This window comes from Eleginops maclovinus, chromosome 15, assembly GCF_036324505.1.
Source record: "Eleginops maclovinus isolate JMC-PN-2008 ecotype Puerto Natales chromosome 15, JC_Emac_rtc_rv5, whole genome shotgun sequence".
Lineage (NCBI taxonomy): Eukaryota > Metazoa > Chordata > Actinopteri > Perciformes > Eleginopidae > Eleginops > Eleginops maclovinus.
This window is the reverse complement of record NC_086363.1, coordinates 18,171,424-18,186,078: the sequence shown is the minus strand read 5'-3', so window position 1 is coordinate 18,186,078 and position 14,655 is coordinate 18,171,424. Positions and strand designations below refer to the sequence as shown.

General features: G+C 38.8%; 1 protein-coding gene across 1 annotated transcript in view; it reads left to right on the top strand.

The window, feature by feature from the left end:
* The window catches only part of cd2ap (CD2-associated protein), a 66,462-nt gene that overhangs the window by 25,153 nt on the left and 26,654 nt on the right, over positions 1-14,655 (top strand). The window contains exons 7-12 of the mRNA XM_063901985.1: positions 3,493-3,580; positions 3,934-4,028; positions 6,055-6,153; positions 7,938-7,991; positions 9,524-9,560; positions 12,696-12,758. Coding sequence (XP_063758055.1) covers positions 3,493-3,580; positions 3,934-4,028; positions 6,055-6,153; positions 7,938-7,991; positions 9,524-9,560; positions 12,696-12,758 — 436 coding nt within the window. The remainder of the gene's footprint in view (positions 1-3,492; positions 3,581-3,933; positions 4,029-6,054; positions 6,154-7,937; positions 7,992-9,523; positions 9,561-12,695; positions 12,759-14,655) is intronic.

The following is a 14,655-nucleotide window of genomic DNA, read 5'->3' as shown; positions in this document are numbered from 1 at the left end:
ATCCAGGATAAAAGCCACAGAGCTGCAGCTGCAAGGTGCAGGAAGAACCGCTGGTAAAACCTACAGAGTGTTTGAATGCGTAAATGAACAGGTTGATAATATCACTTCCACATCTAAGACATGATGTGCAAGTTAGGTGTTCAGCATACGTTACTATGGAGATTTACCCCGGTAAGAAGTGAAGCAGCGTCTTAGGACCAAAAACCCAGAGTTAACACTGAAGTTACCTCGCTGACCGCAAATCCTGCTTCGTCGTACAGGCCTCAGGATGAGTGTTTTATCTCAAGTTTGATAACAAGCATCTCCTGGATGTTGCTCACAGTGAAAAAACAACGTCAGACAAATATATAGTAGCACAAACGAAGAAGTGATCGTAGTCACAGACACATAAAAAGACACCACGTGGACATTTGTCATTCACTAGGACTGTGCTAAGGTTTTGTTTTGGCACATGCATTATGTTTTTGAAGGGATTCCTGTTCATAGGGGGAAAATATCATCCCAGACTGACCACTATGGCAGAAGAACATCTATCTGTAGTGTGGGAACAGAACTCCAGAGCACTTCTGTATGTGACTCAGAGTGAGGCTACAGCCCAGTCAAAACCTTTGAGTGAGTCAGAGATATAGTGACACCTCTTAAGGGGCCAGTGTACGCCATAACAACTCCCTTCAGACTGTTGTTCAGCTTCTGAAACCCCCCACAGCTTCCCAGTGTGGAAGGTAGGGAGAGTTTCGGTCATTTACATTTTCTTCATTCTTTCACAACAATTTCTTTCCGTTTTAAATCTGTTTCATCAATCGCAGCACTATGAAATATTCCAGGAGAGATCATGTCTTTCAAAATGAGTTTAAACAAGAAAATACAAGTTAAGAGTATTCCAGCAATTCAAAATATACATCAGTAAGTTATTTTAGAGCCTCCCTTTCTATTTCTCTTGGGGGTTTTCTGCCTGAATGTCTATGATGCTATGCAGATCCATCGCTGTGTGATGTAGCAGACAGTAAAAGGCCTTTTTAAGTAGACCTTTTATCATCCTTCACCTGTTTACAGCAGCGATCTACTCAGAGGAATTCATAGCTCAGATTTTTCATTTCCAGTCAGTCCGTGATCTTTTAGTTAAGCTGATAACATTTCACTCTTCCTCTTAGCTCTCCTCTTGCAAGATAAAAAGACTGGCATCAGATGCAGCAATGTATGCAAATCAGATGACCTGAAGCCCAGCACATTTACATCAACAGTTTCAGTAAATACAATATATGCAAAATGTTGAGCTCCTGACGGTTATCTGAGGCAGACTATGTAAACAGCGGGCAGTCTCAGTAACATCTGTTTAATAAATCAATCCATACGAGATTTGTTTTATCTATGTAGTATATCTATGCAGTTTTATGTTAGATCAACGGCCAGGCCTACGGGACAAATTAGAGTAGAATCGGAGGATGAAACCCTCTTTATTGTCACATACATGCATACAGCAGAGCACACACAGTGAAATTGGTCCTCTGCATTTAACCCATCCTAGTACTAGGAGCAAATGTAGGGCTAAGTGTCATGGATGTATAATAAGAACTTGATACAGCGTTGGAGGCAGGGCCTCGTTCATTCCTATGAGAGCTGCTCATTGGCACATGAAGACGAAATGATTCTCTAGAGCAAAACGTCACAAATTACCCTTCGTGCCTGGCTGTCGAGAGTTTGGGGCATGCGCAGTTGAGGTTCCCCATTAGGTCCAACCCCCAATCTCCCGCTTCGGCTCAGCAGAATGAATAGAGAGAGCAACTATTAAAACCTAATGTTTTTAATATGGGCTATTAAAGGTTTATTCTGTGGAGTTTATTTAGTTTAAAAAAATAAATCCACCGATTTACAGACGTCTCTTTCCCAATGTAAGTCAATGGGAAAATGGCCAAGCGACATCACGGACTGATACAGATGTTGTAGTACCCGCTATGGCCAGTATGAATATTTTCTCAAAGTCCGGAGCACTTCCTGGGGGCTTGCTAAGTATTCTGCCCAAACACACTGGGCTGGGGATCAAACCTCCGACCCTCTAATTGGTTGTTGCCCATTTTCCCCCTGAGCCACAGCCAGTGTCCTGACTGATTTGCCTTTTTCTAGAGGTTGGTTGTTTAAGGAGCGGACCCAGGTTGAGGTGAAGTGTCTGTTTGTTGTGAATACACTTGTTTGGCTGTCGTCAGCCCTCGTCATCACATCCAAACAGGAAGTACCACTTAAACTGATAACCACTCATTGGCATGTGAGCCAGCAGGGACACAGGAAGGCTAGGTTTGTATATCGCAAACTTAGGGGGAAAAAAAATAGATTCCTCCTGTATTATTTGAGTACTACTTTGAAATGTAAAATAAAAAGGGAGGACAGTCAGGTCCATGGCTGGTGAATATTAACATGAGCTCACTGCTAGGTTTAACTCCGCTCTGAAACTCTCCCCTCTTCTCCTTCTCTCTCCTCACAACAGCCCTCACTCTTTTTCAAAACTAACATGGCTTCCTCACTTTCCACTCCTCACATGCCCCCCCACATGTCATTCTCTCACACTCTCCTCTTCACAGCCTCAGATCTCAGTCTACAGTCTACTGAATCCTCTATGACATTTTATACCCTTTTGTCTATGATGGTTTTTCTCTTATGTAAAGTGCTTAGGATTATAAACCTGACTAATAAGCTGTTAATTTGTATTTATTCATTTCTATTAGTACCATCACAAATCTTTTTTATTTGAACACAGTCTTTTATTTGCCTGATAATCACTAATCTATAACATCACACATCCCTTGTATAGCGAAAAAGGCAACACTATTTACATGGCTAATGAAAGCTAATATTCCACTTCAGATAACATGCAATCTTTAATATTCTTTTTTGAGGCTTCTTTGCATTCAAATGGGATTACCGCCTATGGAGGTTCTTGTTCGACCTTCTGAAAAAATAGTGAGCCTCTTTAGGAAAAGTCATGTCGCAATTACTACACAAATCATGTTTCCAATTTTTCATAGGTATTATTATACTTATTACCAGAAATGTGGGATATTTTGGCACAACATCCATACCCTAGCCCTGGAAACTGTTGTTCAGCTGATTGTGAAAGGGCTTGAGGCGGTGCGCCACAAACCGCTGTAAAAATCCAAATGTAGGCGCAAATTCCTAGTGTGCGCATACATGTCCATGGAGTGCTCCTAAAAACCCAACTAATATCCACATACCAATTGGAAAACTCTACATTCTGAATACATTTGAAATATTTCCTGTTTACGTGAGCATGACAGCATGTACTGTTTACTTACTTTTAATAATGAATCTCCTACCATAACATCAACAGTTGCTAACCTGAAATTGAAAGCATCACTCATGATCAGATAACTCCTCTCATTGGGTTCAGACTCACTCTGTGTTTATAGCCCTACACATTAAACAACATGTCCACTCATGTGTGATAAATCATCTCCATCTGTATGGTTTGCTTCATTTTAGCCAATCCCATCATTACCATCCGCTGCAAAGCCCGCCCATCCCAACATGACAGACTCGCAGAGAGCAGACGGAGACAACAAATCCAAAGGTAAAACACTGGAAGAAATGAAAAGGACATATGAAATGTATAAGTGGACAGATATTTTGTTTTTTTACTTGTCCCGTTTACCTCTATAAAGTTAGCATGCTAGCCTCTGTAGCTCATGTTCTATTTACAGCCTCGCTATATTTAGGAAATGTTGAAAAACTTTTAAAAAACTGTTCAAAAATAATAAAGCTTAAGTAAGAGAACTGGAAACCATATGTTGTTTGTGTGTTTCGGTAGTTGAAATGTCACATCAGACGTTTGACATCATCAGTACGTGAGAAACTTGAGTATATTTAGTTTTGCCTTGTGTTTTTGCCTGTGAATCCTTAAGACCCCACTCTCTGTTTCCTCAGTGAAAGAGTACTGTAAAGTCACGTTTGCTTTCGAGGCTACAAACGAGGATGAGCTGACCATAAAGGAGGGCGATGTCCTCCACATCCTGAGCAAGGTAAGTCTGTGAAGCTAAATGACTGAACAAAACATCCGGGCTAACAAAAGTGACGTACATTATCTAATCCCACCTGCTTGGCTGTTTGATGTCATCATGTGGGCGCACTCATGACTGAAGAACTGGTTTCAAGTTCGTACGCAAAAATCCTCCTGCAAATCTGGCTTCATTTATAAACACGGTTTAAGTTACGACATTTCCTAATAGTACTGGAATCCTCCAAGCATATCTGGTGGTTCTATTCTGTATTAGAAGTAAGAGTTTGGGTGAAATAAAAGATATTAACAGAAGATTTACACACTAATCATAATGATCTTTGTTGTTTAATGAGAAAAACAATTGTAGTGAAACCAGTATAGCGATTAAGAAAGATAAGATTAGAAATTACTTTATTAATCCCAAACACAGAAATGTTTGTTGCAGCAGCATAATACAATACAACGCATAGAACATCATTAGAAATAAGAAGAAAAAATAAACAAAGCTAAAGTGTAAACATCTCAAAGAAGAAATACAAATACAAATACAAATAAAATAAACTGGCATTAGAGAAAAGATATATATATACAGTTGACTTGAAGATAAATAATCTATAAACTGTCAGACTCTAACACTATTGAAATGAACAAAACATAAAGCAGGATATTATATACATAATAGTGCAATGAATGGAATATTAAATCAAGTGTGAATGTTGTGTTCCAGTTAACAAGCGTTTGAGGCATTGGTATTTATTTATCTATTTATTTGAGAAGAGACAGTGGATCTGGACACAGATTTAGCTGCAAAGGTTCATTTGTATCTGCAGTATCTGGCAGGTTGATGGCTTATTAAATTACAGAGACATCATGACACACCTGTCTTTGTTGAAGCCCCATTCAGTCTTCTCAATTAGCTGATACACATAGGATTCTAGACAGAGACACACACACAGAAAGGCGCACACACACTCACATGTTGACAAAGTTATGTTGTCTCTGACTCAGGGGTCATCACCATGACTCCTTCAGTTCCCCTTAAAGACCATAGAGTAAAGCTCCCCTGCACCATCTAGTGGCCACCGTGGAGAAGTGCTTTGTTTAAAACATTTTATTATCTTATTTGGTTTTAAGCAGACAGGGCACTTTCAGCACATTTAAAGTACAAAACAAGTATGTCTGTTAAGAGAAAATAAAAATACCCATCTCCTATCCACCACTCCCCACCCCTACCCCATTAGGTCTTGGTCGTGGTGTATAGGAAACAAATCAAAAATACAATGAACAAATAAATAAAATAAAAATAATAAAATAAATCACAAATAGCACGAATACAGCAGTATTCACAGAGTAAAATAATAAATAACTTAAAAAATAATTATGACATGGGAGAACAATAGAGGATATACAGCGTAATAGTCAATGTGTTGAGAGAAACTCCACTCAGGCCATGTCAGTGTCAGGGGTAATAGTAAGGTAATTTATAAACATTAATAAGGGGTTCCGGATCTCGTGGAAGGGATGTATGGATCCTTTTAGCGAGAACCTTAGTTTCTCAAGATGAACGCAGTGCAGAAGTTCCTGTATCCACCTATCATGTGTTGGAGGGGAAGCAGGTTTCCTTTTCAGAAGGATGGAACGTCTGGCCAGCAGGGCCGTGAAGGCAATGACACGTTGAGTCGCAGTGGGCATACCCTGAGTTGGGGGGACACTGAACAGAACAGTCAGGGGATAAAGGGCTATACGTGTATTGAGGAGAAGTGCTTTTTAAATGAGTTTTCTACTCTGCTGTAGAGCCCTTTCCCCCCCTTTTCTTACATTACAGAAACATTTGTGTATAGTCCTTTAACCCTACTACTGTAGAGTGACTTTGGACATTGTAGTTATATACCCAGGTAAGTCCCATTGAGAATAAAATCTGTCTTTTCTAAGCCATCCCTGACAAGAAGGTGAAAGAAAGGAATAACAGGCTGAAGTGACCGAGCATCACAAATCGATCACTGAAGTTCTGTCATTACTCAGTGTTCTCTTAATCCCTTCTGTAACAGGACACAGGAGAGCCCGGATGGTGGCGAGGGGAGATCGGGGGCAGAGAGGGCGTCTTCCCTGACAACTTCGTAACCGTGGTGTCTGATGCAGAGAAAGAGGTAAGAGGATTATAAATAACCTTTCTGCTTACTGATCATTATTTAGATCCTTTTTGCAAATCTATCAACAAATCTTATCAAGATTGTTCATTCTGAGGATTTCTTTTAACTGTTTGAAAATATGTTTTAGGACTGACTATAATGTATTTATATACATTTTGCTGGACATCTTAAGCTATTTTCTGACATTTTACATATCAAATGGTGACATAATAATGACAACAAATTTTAGTTGAGGATCTTCAAGGAAAAATAATCATCTATAAAGATCCTCTTCAAATGAAGTGTGACAAAACAAAGTTGTGTTAACATCCATGCTGTTCATCGGTTAAATTACCATTCAAAATAGAGCAATTATGTTTCTCTAAAGGTGTTTGAAGGAGGGCTCTAATTATTCAGTTCATCCAGAAATGGGATGTTTATCCCTCCAGTGCTTGGGCGCTGTAGTGTTATGGAAATTAGATTGAGCTTTTTTCCTTTTTACAAAACAGTATTCCTAAAATAGTCTTCAATATTCTTTTATGATGTATTTTTCCCTTTGATAAGTGAGTAAACTAGATGCACACATATTACATGTCAAAAAGCGTTTTAAAATACTGAGCACAATGGGTATAAAAACAGAACGTGTGAGTGGGGAATGTTACTGAAAGGAGGCTGCTTTTCCCAAAAATTGAAAATGGATTACCTTTCTAGGGAGCACACTGGAACCCTATGTAAAGTGGAAATTCTTAATAGTAAGCCCACAATTCCATTAACCTCAACTTCATAAAGGAGCGGTTGTCTGACGTCACACAACAATGACACAGAGCATATCTGCCTCTATTTGATTTGTTTTTGTTTTTTTGCGTCATGCCCCTTGAACACTTGAAGGTCAGAAGTTTACAATTCAAAAACATTCCAACTTGGCTGGAATGCAGCATTAATCCTTCCCCTGCTCAGTTCATCTGAAATCAAACAAACAGCATACTATACATTCACACAGTTTGATCATTAAACCGTTAGCATGTCTTATATTCTTATATTTTATCACACATCTGGTAAATATGGCTCTTAAAGATTCAAGTTTCAAATGCTTTATTCATCACAAGCAGAATCTTTACAGGGTAATTGTATGCAATGCAAACCTGAGTCTCTGGCTTCTACAAACAATGCAACACATGATATACTTAACATTAATCTAATAGACATTGACAATAGTGCAATAAACTCAAGTTCAATACTGTGTAAAAATATTTACATATCAAATAAAACAACAGGATTTATGACCAGAAATATTGCTTTCTGGTATCACATTAACATTTTAAGGGGAAAACCCGGGTAACAGTAGCAGCTCCCCGGTTACCCGGTTTAGACAAAACCCTGGGATAAGATAAAGCAGAATTTTAACAAAATATTGCAGTAAAATAAATACTGTATACTGTAATAATACATACATATGTGTATACCTGCAATGAACAAATATACTAACTGTGTTTTCTGGACATGCAGTATGTGAATGGTGACACTTCACAGAGCTCAGGAGTTTATCCATTGTGTGGCCCGTGGGATAAACGCCTAAACCCTGGTCTCTGGTTTAAGCTAATTACTAACACATCTCTTCTGGGCCTTTTTATTGATCAGTGAATAAGCTTTTAAAAAACAGACTTCAGCTGAGTATAATTAGTATGATGAGACCATGTGAGAGATCTTTTCTGAATGGAGGCTGAGTCTGATTGCTGTCTTACGTAAAGGACATTATCCTCCTTTGAGTTATTATACTCTGTGTCCTTATGTTTGTGTTTCAGACCCCCACGTCGAGAGGGTCAGTGAGGTCATCTCCTAAGCAGGAGCCAGAGGAGGTAAGCTGTCAGTGCCTCTCATGAAACAGTATCACTGATTGGCCACTCGTGTGTATTTTTATATATCAGAAGGAAGTGACTGGAGACAGGAGCACATGATATCAGGCGTTTAATCACAAGAAAGGCATCAGATATCCAATACAATCTCTTTCTATACTCACAGATGTTACATGTTTCGCTCATTGACTCTGAACCTGTGGCCATTTGGGCCATCATGGTCTGGTGTCACCTTGTTTTTGCATTTCTTAGAGCGGGAAGGTAGAGCCAAAAGCGACAGCAAGTAAAGCAGAGGGATTTGAAAGGCATGTTTTGAGTGACATGAAACTGTAGTGTGTCTTCATTAAAGACGGTTCAGATTTTTTGAGCAGAGTTTTGAGTTTTTGTGAGCTGAACTGTGTGATTTCGTATTTCTCTGTACAGCACTTTGGTCTGGAGGTGTTAAAGAGCTTTAAAGTTGGATTGGCTGTATTACTTATCCATAGTCAGTGTTTCACTTATATTAGATTGTGGTCGGCACACCCCCTGTATGCTTTGAAGAAGTGAGGAGGTATTGATAATAAAACCTATTTTGGTCACATAACAAGGCCCACCAAAAGGAAACAGTTCAAATGCATGCTGTATTTATCTTTTCACCACTTATTAAATGGCCCTGTCTGAAGGGGAAATGAAGCAGTTATCTCTGCTCTCTTCAGGGTTACACCTGAGTGATACTGTCCCCTACTAGTTCTGGCTTCCTTCGGGTCTTTTTTTTGTTTAGCTCAGGCCTCAAATTCAGGCATTTCAGGGTCAGGTTGGTTTCTTCTTCTACTCGGCACCACATTGGAATCTTCTTTAATACATGCCCTTAGTTTTTACAACATATGAGGATGTGTGCTGAACCCAGACCCATGTTGAGTTGTGACAGTACAGATCCACACGCTCACACATATACAATTATAACGTACAAACATAGACAGTGGCATTTACAGATTTCTGAAATGCCTATCAGGAGTTAATACAAGTTTGTGTTGAGCATAGGAATAGAGAGACCTGAGACCACCTTTTTGGGTGTGGGTGGGGGTGTGTGTACTTAATCAACATATATATACAAAACCCTGAATGATTTACCATATATTCTGTTACAGATGTATTGTCTCATATTCAAAGATAGCAAAGAAAGAAAGGATTAAAGAAAGGTTCATTCAGAAGCTGGTTTTATTCACAAAATGTAGGCATTGTTTGGGGGTAATTTTCTATTACATGATATTACAAATGTTAGGAAAATATTGTTAATTTACTCAAATTAAGGCTGATTCAAGATCTTCATTAAAAAAAGCAAATTGTCGCCTAACCTTAGAAGTTAAAATACGACTATTCGTTTTTATGTAATATTCCTCAACATAAAGTTCCAGGTTACACATGTTGGATATTATTTACATATTCCTTCTATGGAGCCAACCTTAATTGTTTTACCTTTCTCCTTTCATGTCAGCTTTTGTGATTAATGACAGATGTCTGACTTATTTTTCCCTTGATCCCTTTGTTCCTGCCAGAAGCCGAAGAAGCCACCTCCGCCTTCAAAAAGCATAGGTGGGTAACACTTTACATCCTGCTGCTCATTAAATGCTATCACCTCAATGCTATGGTTGGAAGTGGTGCTGCTCCATGTATATTTCAGTGGAACTCCCTGTTCTCACTATTCAAGCTCACTTTGAACACATTTGCTTTGTACTGCTTCAGAATACGAAGGTTTGAAGTCTCTTACTACTTTAAAGCCACAGCACATTTCATGGTAACCCTTCTCTCCTTTTTAAATACATTTGTTTTCTACGAAACTTGAATATTAAAGAGTCGGGGACTAGTAAATGACCTAGGCAATTATCTTGTTTCTTTTTGTCTGTAGACTGGTTTAGAATTAGAAAGGGAGGAATCAGAGTTTGTGTGATCATTATTTTTTGATAGTGTTGGAATCTGTCAGGATACGGAATGTTAACATGACCCAAACGCAGAATAAGTGGAAGGCATTTAGATTTATTTGAATAAAAAACTTGAACACAGGGCGAGCAGGCACGTTCAACAAAATAAAAGAAGCAAAAAAAAAAAACACAAACCAGGAACACCCGAAGGACATAGGAGGGCAGACTAGGGACATCCAGGACAATACACCAAGGACAACCGCTGGGGGAAAAGGACAACAAACTGACAAGGCAAAGCAAGACTAAATACTGAGGGACTGATCACAAGACAAGACACAGCTGGGGAGGGGAGGCAGAAACACCAGGGCAACAGATGATCACAATGAGGCAATCAGACACAGGAAGTAACAACACCAGGAGATCATGATAGGACTCCAAACAGAGAATACCATCAGAACAGAGCAGGACTTATAAAGAAGGATATGAGGAACCCTGAGCGCTGCATTGTAGAAGACTATTACAAAAATGCTACTGTATCATGAAGATTAAGTGACTACTCAACTGGATCTTGACTGGCTTTATGGTGGTTGGTAATAGTTGACATTTCATTTTGAAGGGAGGAAATCCAAAAAAACAAAAACAAAAAAAAGATAAAATAAAATATCCAAATAGTGTATAGATTAATACCTTTTGTGGTACTGACCTAGTAGGTCATCAGTACTAGAGATGTGCCAATAAACCCATTTTAGAATGATATTAAACCCATTTTAGAATGATATTAAACCCATTTTAGAATGATATTAAACCCATTTTAGAATGATATTAAACCCATTTTAGAATGATATTAAACCCATTTTAGAATGATATTAAACCCATTTTAGAATGATATTAAACCTATTTTTCCATTTGGACCATAAAACAGCCACACAAAAATATAAAGAAGACATGCTGTATGAGGACATTCTATATAGTGTGTTGCACAATATAAAGACCCACTTATCTTATCCCAGTTATCTAAACTCATCTCATCTGATGGACCAAAGATAGCAAAAGAAACAGGTAAATACATTCCTGATAGTAGGCGGTTAAAGCTTAGCTCCAACGTAATCCTTAAATCGATTCCAATTCCTCTCACAGTTATCAGATGATCCACGTAATGTGAATCTCAATTTCTAATACTTTAAGAAATATAGTTATTAGAAATGTTGCTCTAAAAAAATTATAATGGTTTTGTCCCCTGCCTAAAAAATAGGCTGGATTAGTGTTTTGAAATATTTGGCAGTGTTTTATGTGAACTCCATTAGCTGATTACATTTTTGACATTACCAGAATGAGTTTGCTCAAGAGGCAGGTAAGAGCTGGCATCTGTCACAAGGAGAGTCTACATGCAGGAACATTTGGGGAAGTTTGACTTCAGAGAAATAAAGCCAATGCAGCACCTTGAAATGACTGAGGCCGCTTTCTAAAACGTTTTACCTTTGGCCTGCATGTTCATGGTGTTTAAAGTGTATTTACATTCATCTGTAGAATTTCAGCGAGCTCAAATTATGAATTTGTTAGGTTTGATAACGTTGTGATAATTGTTCTTTAGCACGAGCTGGAAAGCTAGCGTAGTTTCAGGAGGGTTATAATGTTCATTTTCAGGGACATACTGGTATTTTGTGCCTCTACTGGGACATGTCTCCATGCTTTAATGTTCAGAAAGCTCTTTATTTTTCTCATACTGCCTGTGCTGCAGCACCTCTTTTCACCCTCTGCCTGAAACCAGAGCCCAGTCAGCTCTGATTGGATAGCTGGTCGGCTATGTTGTGATTGGTCAACCTCTTAGAGATGTCCTGTCCTGATAGCCTACATATCATTGGATTGCTAACCAATAGAAGCAAGAGTGTTCCTAAGGTAAACAAAAGAGTCCAATGGAGACCATTCAGATTCACAAAAAACATTATGACACACCACAGGAAAAGGGACAACACCAAAAACAAAGTAGGGCCCATTTGAAGCGAGATTCTTGGCCACACAAACCCAGCATTCAAATGATTCCTTCAACGCCTGCTCAATAGCATGTGCTGTGTTCTCAAGTTTTAAATGTTCTACCATGCAAAGGAGGTAGGGATAGGAGTGTGAAAGGAGTTGTCAAAGCTTAAATGGTTGGTAACCCCTATGTTGACCTCATAAAGCCAACCGAGTTAACAGGATGTTTCACAAATCAGATAACAGCTGAAAAAATCCCCAGCATTAGTGAAGTGCCTGTAAACATTGTGTCTGCTGCGTGGTTTACCTCAGTATTTAAATATACAGAGGTCAGTGTTGTTTCTTTCTGTCCTTTCTGGGAAGTATATATCCAGGCATTGTCACTGTCATAAGAAGAACACATTTGTTCAAGTCAATACATGAAAACTCTCCGGGGAGAGCCTAGTCCCAAATCCTGTTCACTAGTTGTTTAATGAAAGTCATGGTTCTGAGCATTGAAGTGTGTTCATCTCAAAGGTCAAAGTTTTGCAAAATGCAATCTTGCATCACTGCCTTCATGTCTACACAGGATGTCTGCATTCATGACCATCTTCCTGCCTTGTGGTGCAGTTTGGGGTCTGTATTGCTGAGACGTCTGAAATGATGTGTCTGTATATGACTTTCTGACAGATACCTCCAGCTCATGCAGAATAATATGTGCCAGAACGGGATAAATGTTTATCCTGTAACTGCCTGTTACAGATCTCTCTTTGTAATTGTGCTTGTGAGAGTGTGTGTCTGTCGAATGTTGGGTCGGACGGACGCCGTGACGTTGATCGGACCATGTTTCGTTTTTCAGCACTCAAGCCGGAGTTTCCCAGTGTGGACAGGAAGCCTCATCCCATCAGGCCAGAGGACAAAGGTAGGACCCTCCACCTTTCCTCACATCCATCCTCACCCTGCACATCACACGGCAGCATCTCATGTTCACACATCAGAAGCTCTCTATTTCTGACATCTTTCCCTCTTTGGAGTATTCTTTTCCTGACACCACTGTGTCACCACTCGCTCCTCCATTGACCTGTGGAGGCAGTACACACACAGACCATTTTTCATCTTCTCTTCCTGTTTTCAGAAATCCTTTATAAGTCCCGCGGGGAACTTGACAAAATACTTTTAAAACTTTGGGAGCTTTTGTTCAAACCTGATGCTTGGCACTAAAGAGCACTGTTGTTCCAAGAAACAGAGGTTCTTTTTCTATGATAAATAGAGGTATCATAGTGTGAGATCATGATCATACTCAAGACATTGATGCATTTGCCCTTTTCCTTTTTTCTTACCTCCATCCACAGTAATTCAGCTCTCAAAAGACGCATTATTAGAGTCACTGTCTCCTAAAGCTTCTTTGAGACCTGAGTGGCTGTGCGTTCAGGGCTGTAGTGCTTTGTTGGAATAAATGGCTTCACACCCTTGAGGAAGTGGATGTTCCAAACAATATTTTGACCAGTGGTAGTAGTGGAGCTGAAATACAGTCAGCCCGCTGGTTCATATTGTTGGAAAGGTGTGAAAACTATTTTCAAATTAAAGAGAAGAAAGATAGCTGCTGAAAGTGCCCTGACATCATTACCTCTCTCCCAATAAATTGTTATTAATACTTCATCAATTATTAATTATCGTTCAATCAAAACCGTGCTGTGTAGGTGTCACATCTTCTGGCTAGAATTTCCGACCTAATAAATGAATCCATTTAAAATTCACTTTAACTACAAACAGCTTGTTCATTAATATTAATACTGATTAATAATACAATAATCTGAAGTTATAAAATATTACTGGACTCATCAAAAAGGCCCGGGCCCCCATTGACAAACTCTAAACCCCTCCCATGGATGGTATAACCACTCATCATCTGGTAGAGACATTTTTTGTGTTGATTATAAATTAAACATGTTCTAATTAATTTAGGTCTTGATATATTCTTCCGATTTATGAATTTGTATCTAGTTAAATGTTCTGAGAATAGGTTTATTGTGATCGGACATCTCTTATGTAAGGAAGGGGTGGGACAGAGCCTCGGGGGAAATTGTCTTCAGCACGGAACGGGGACTCGGTACAGTCTTTGACCTCACGTTACACTGATACTTGTTGTTTACTTGTTTGTTTAATTTTATACAAGAAGTAAATAAATCAGCCAAAGGAAGGCAACGACATCAGGGCCTGCAGAGTTTTATTTGGACGGTTTTAACGTGTGAGCCAAGAAGCGGAGCCCTGTTAATGTGGCCCAGTTTAAAGATCCTACAAGATTGAGCCACTACATCATGTGCATATTCCTCTGTATATGTTAGCACATTTCTGTTCAATGCTACCACTTTTGTTACTGCACAGCACTTCAAACTCTTGATAGGCTCCACATATTTTAATTCTCAGATTAAACTGGTTTTCCTATTTACGTGTCTTGTAAACATTTATGATGTTAATACTTATGGACATATTTATTATAATTAATAATGTCTCTTTTTCACAACTTACCAAAGCAAATTCCATGTACAGTACAAGATGTGTAAAACGCCTGATTCTGAAATTGTACATACATAGCCATAGATTTGGAATACCAGACACAATATAAAGAAAACAATGTTCTAAAGTAAAAAATGTTATCATGATTATGGTATTGGTAGAATATAATATAGTTGGGCAATCCAAAGATAGTTGAATACTATAGAGCTGCAACAGTTTGAATAAATTAGACTAGTTCTGTCATATCTCTTTACATTTCCTGTTTTTAGCATTAACCTTCAAACTCTAAGTACATTCAACAA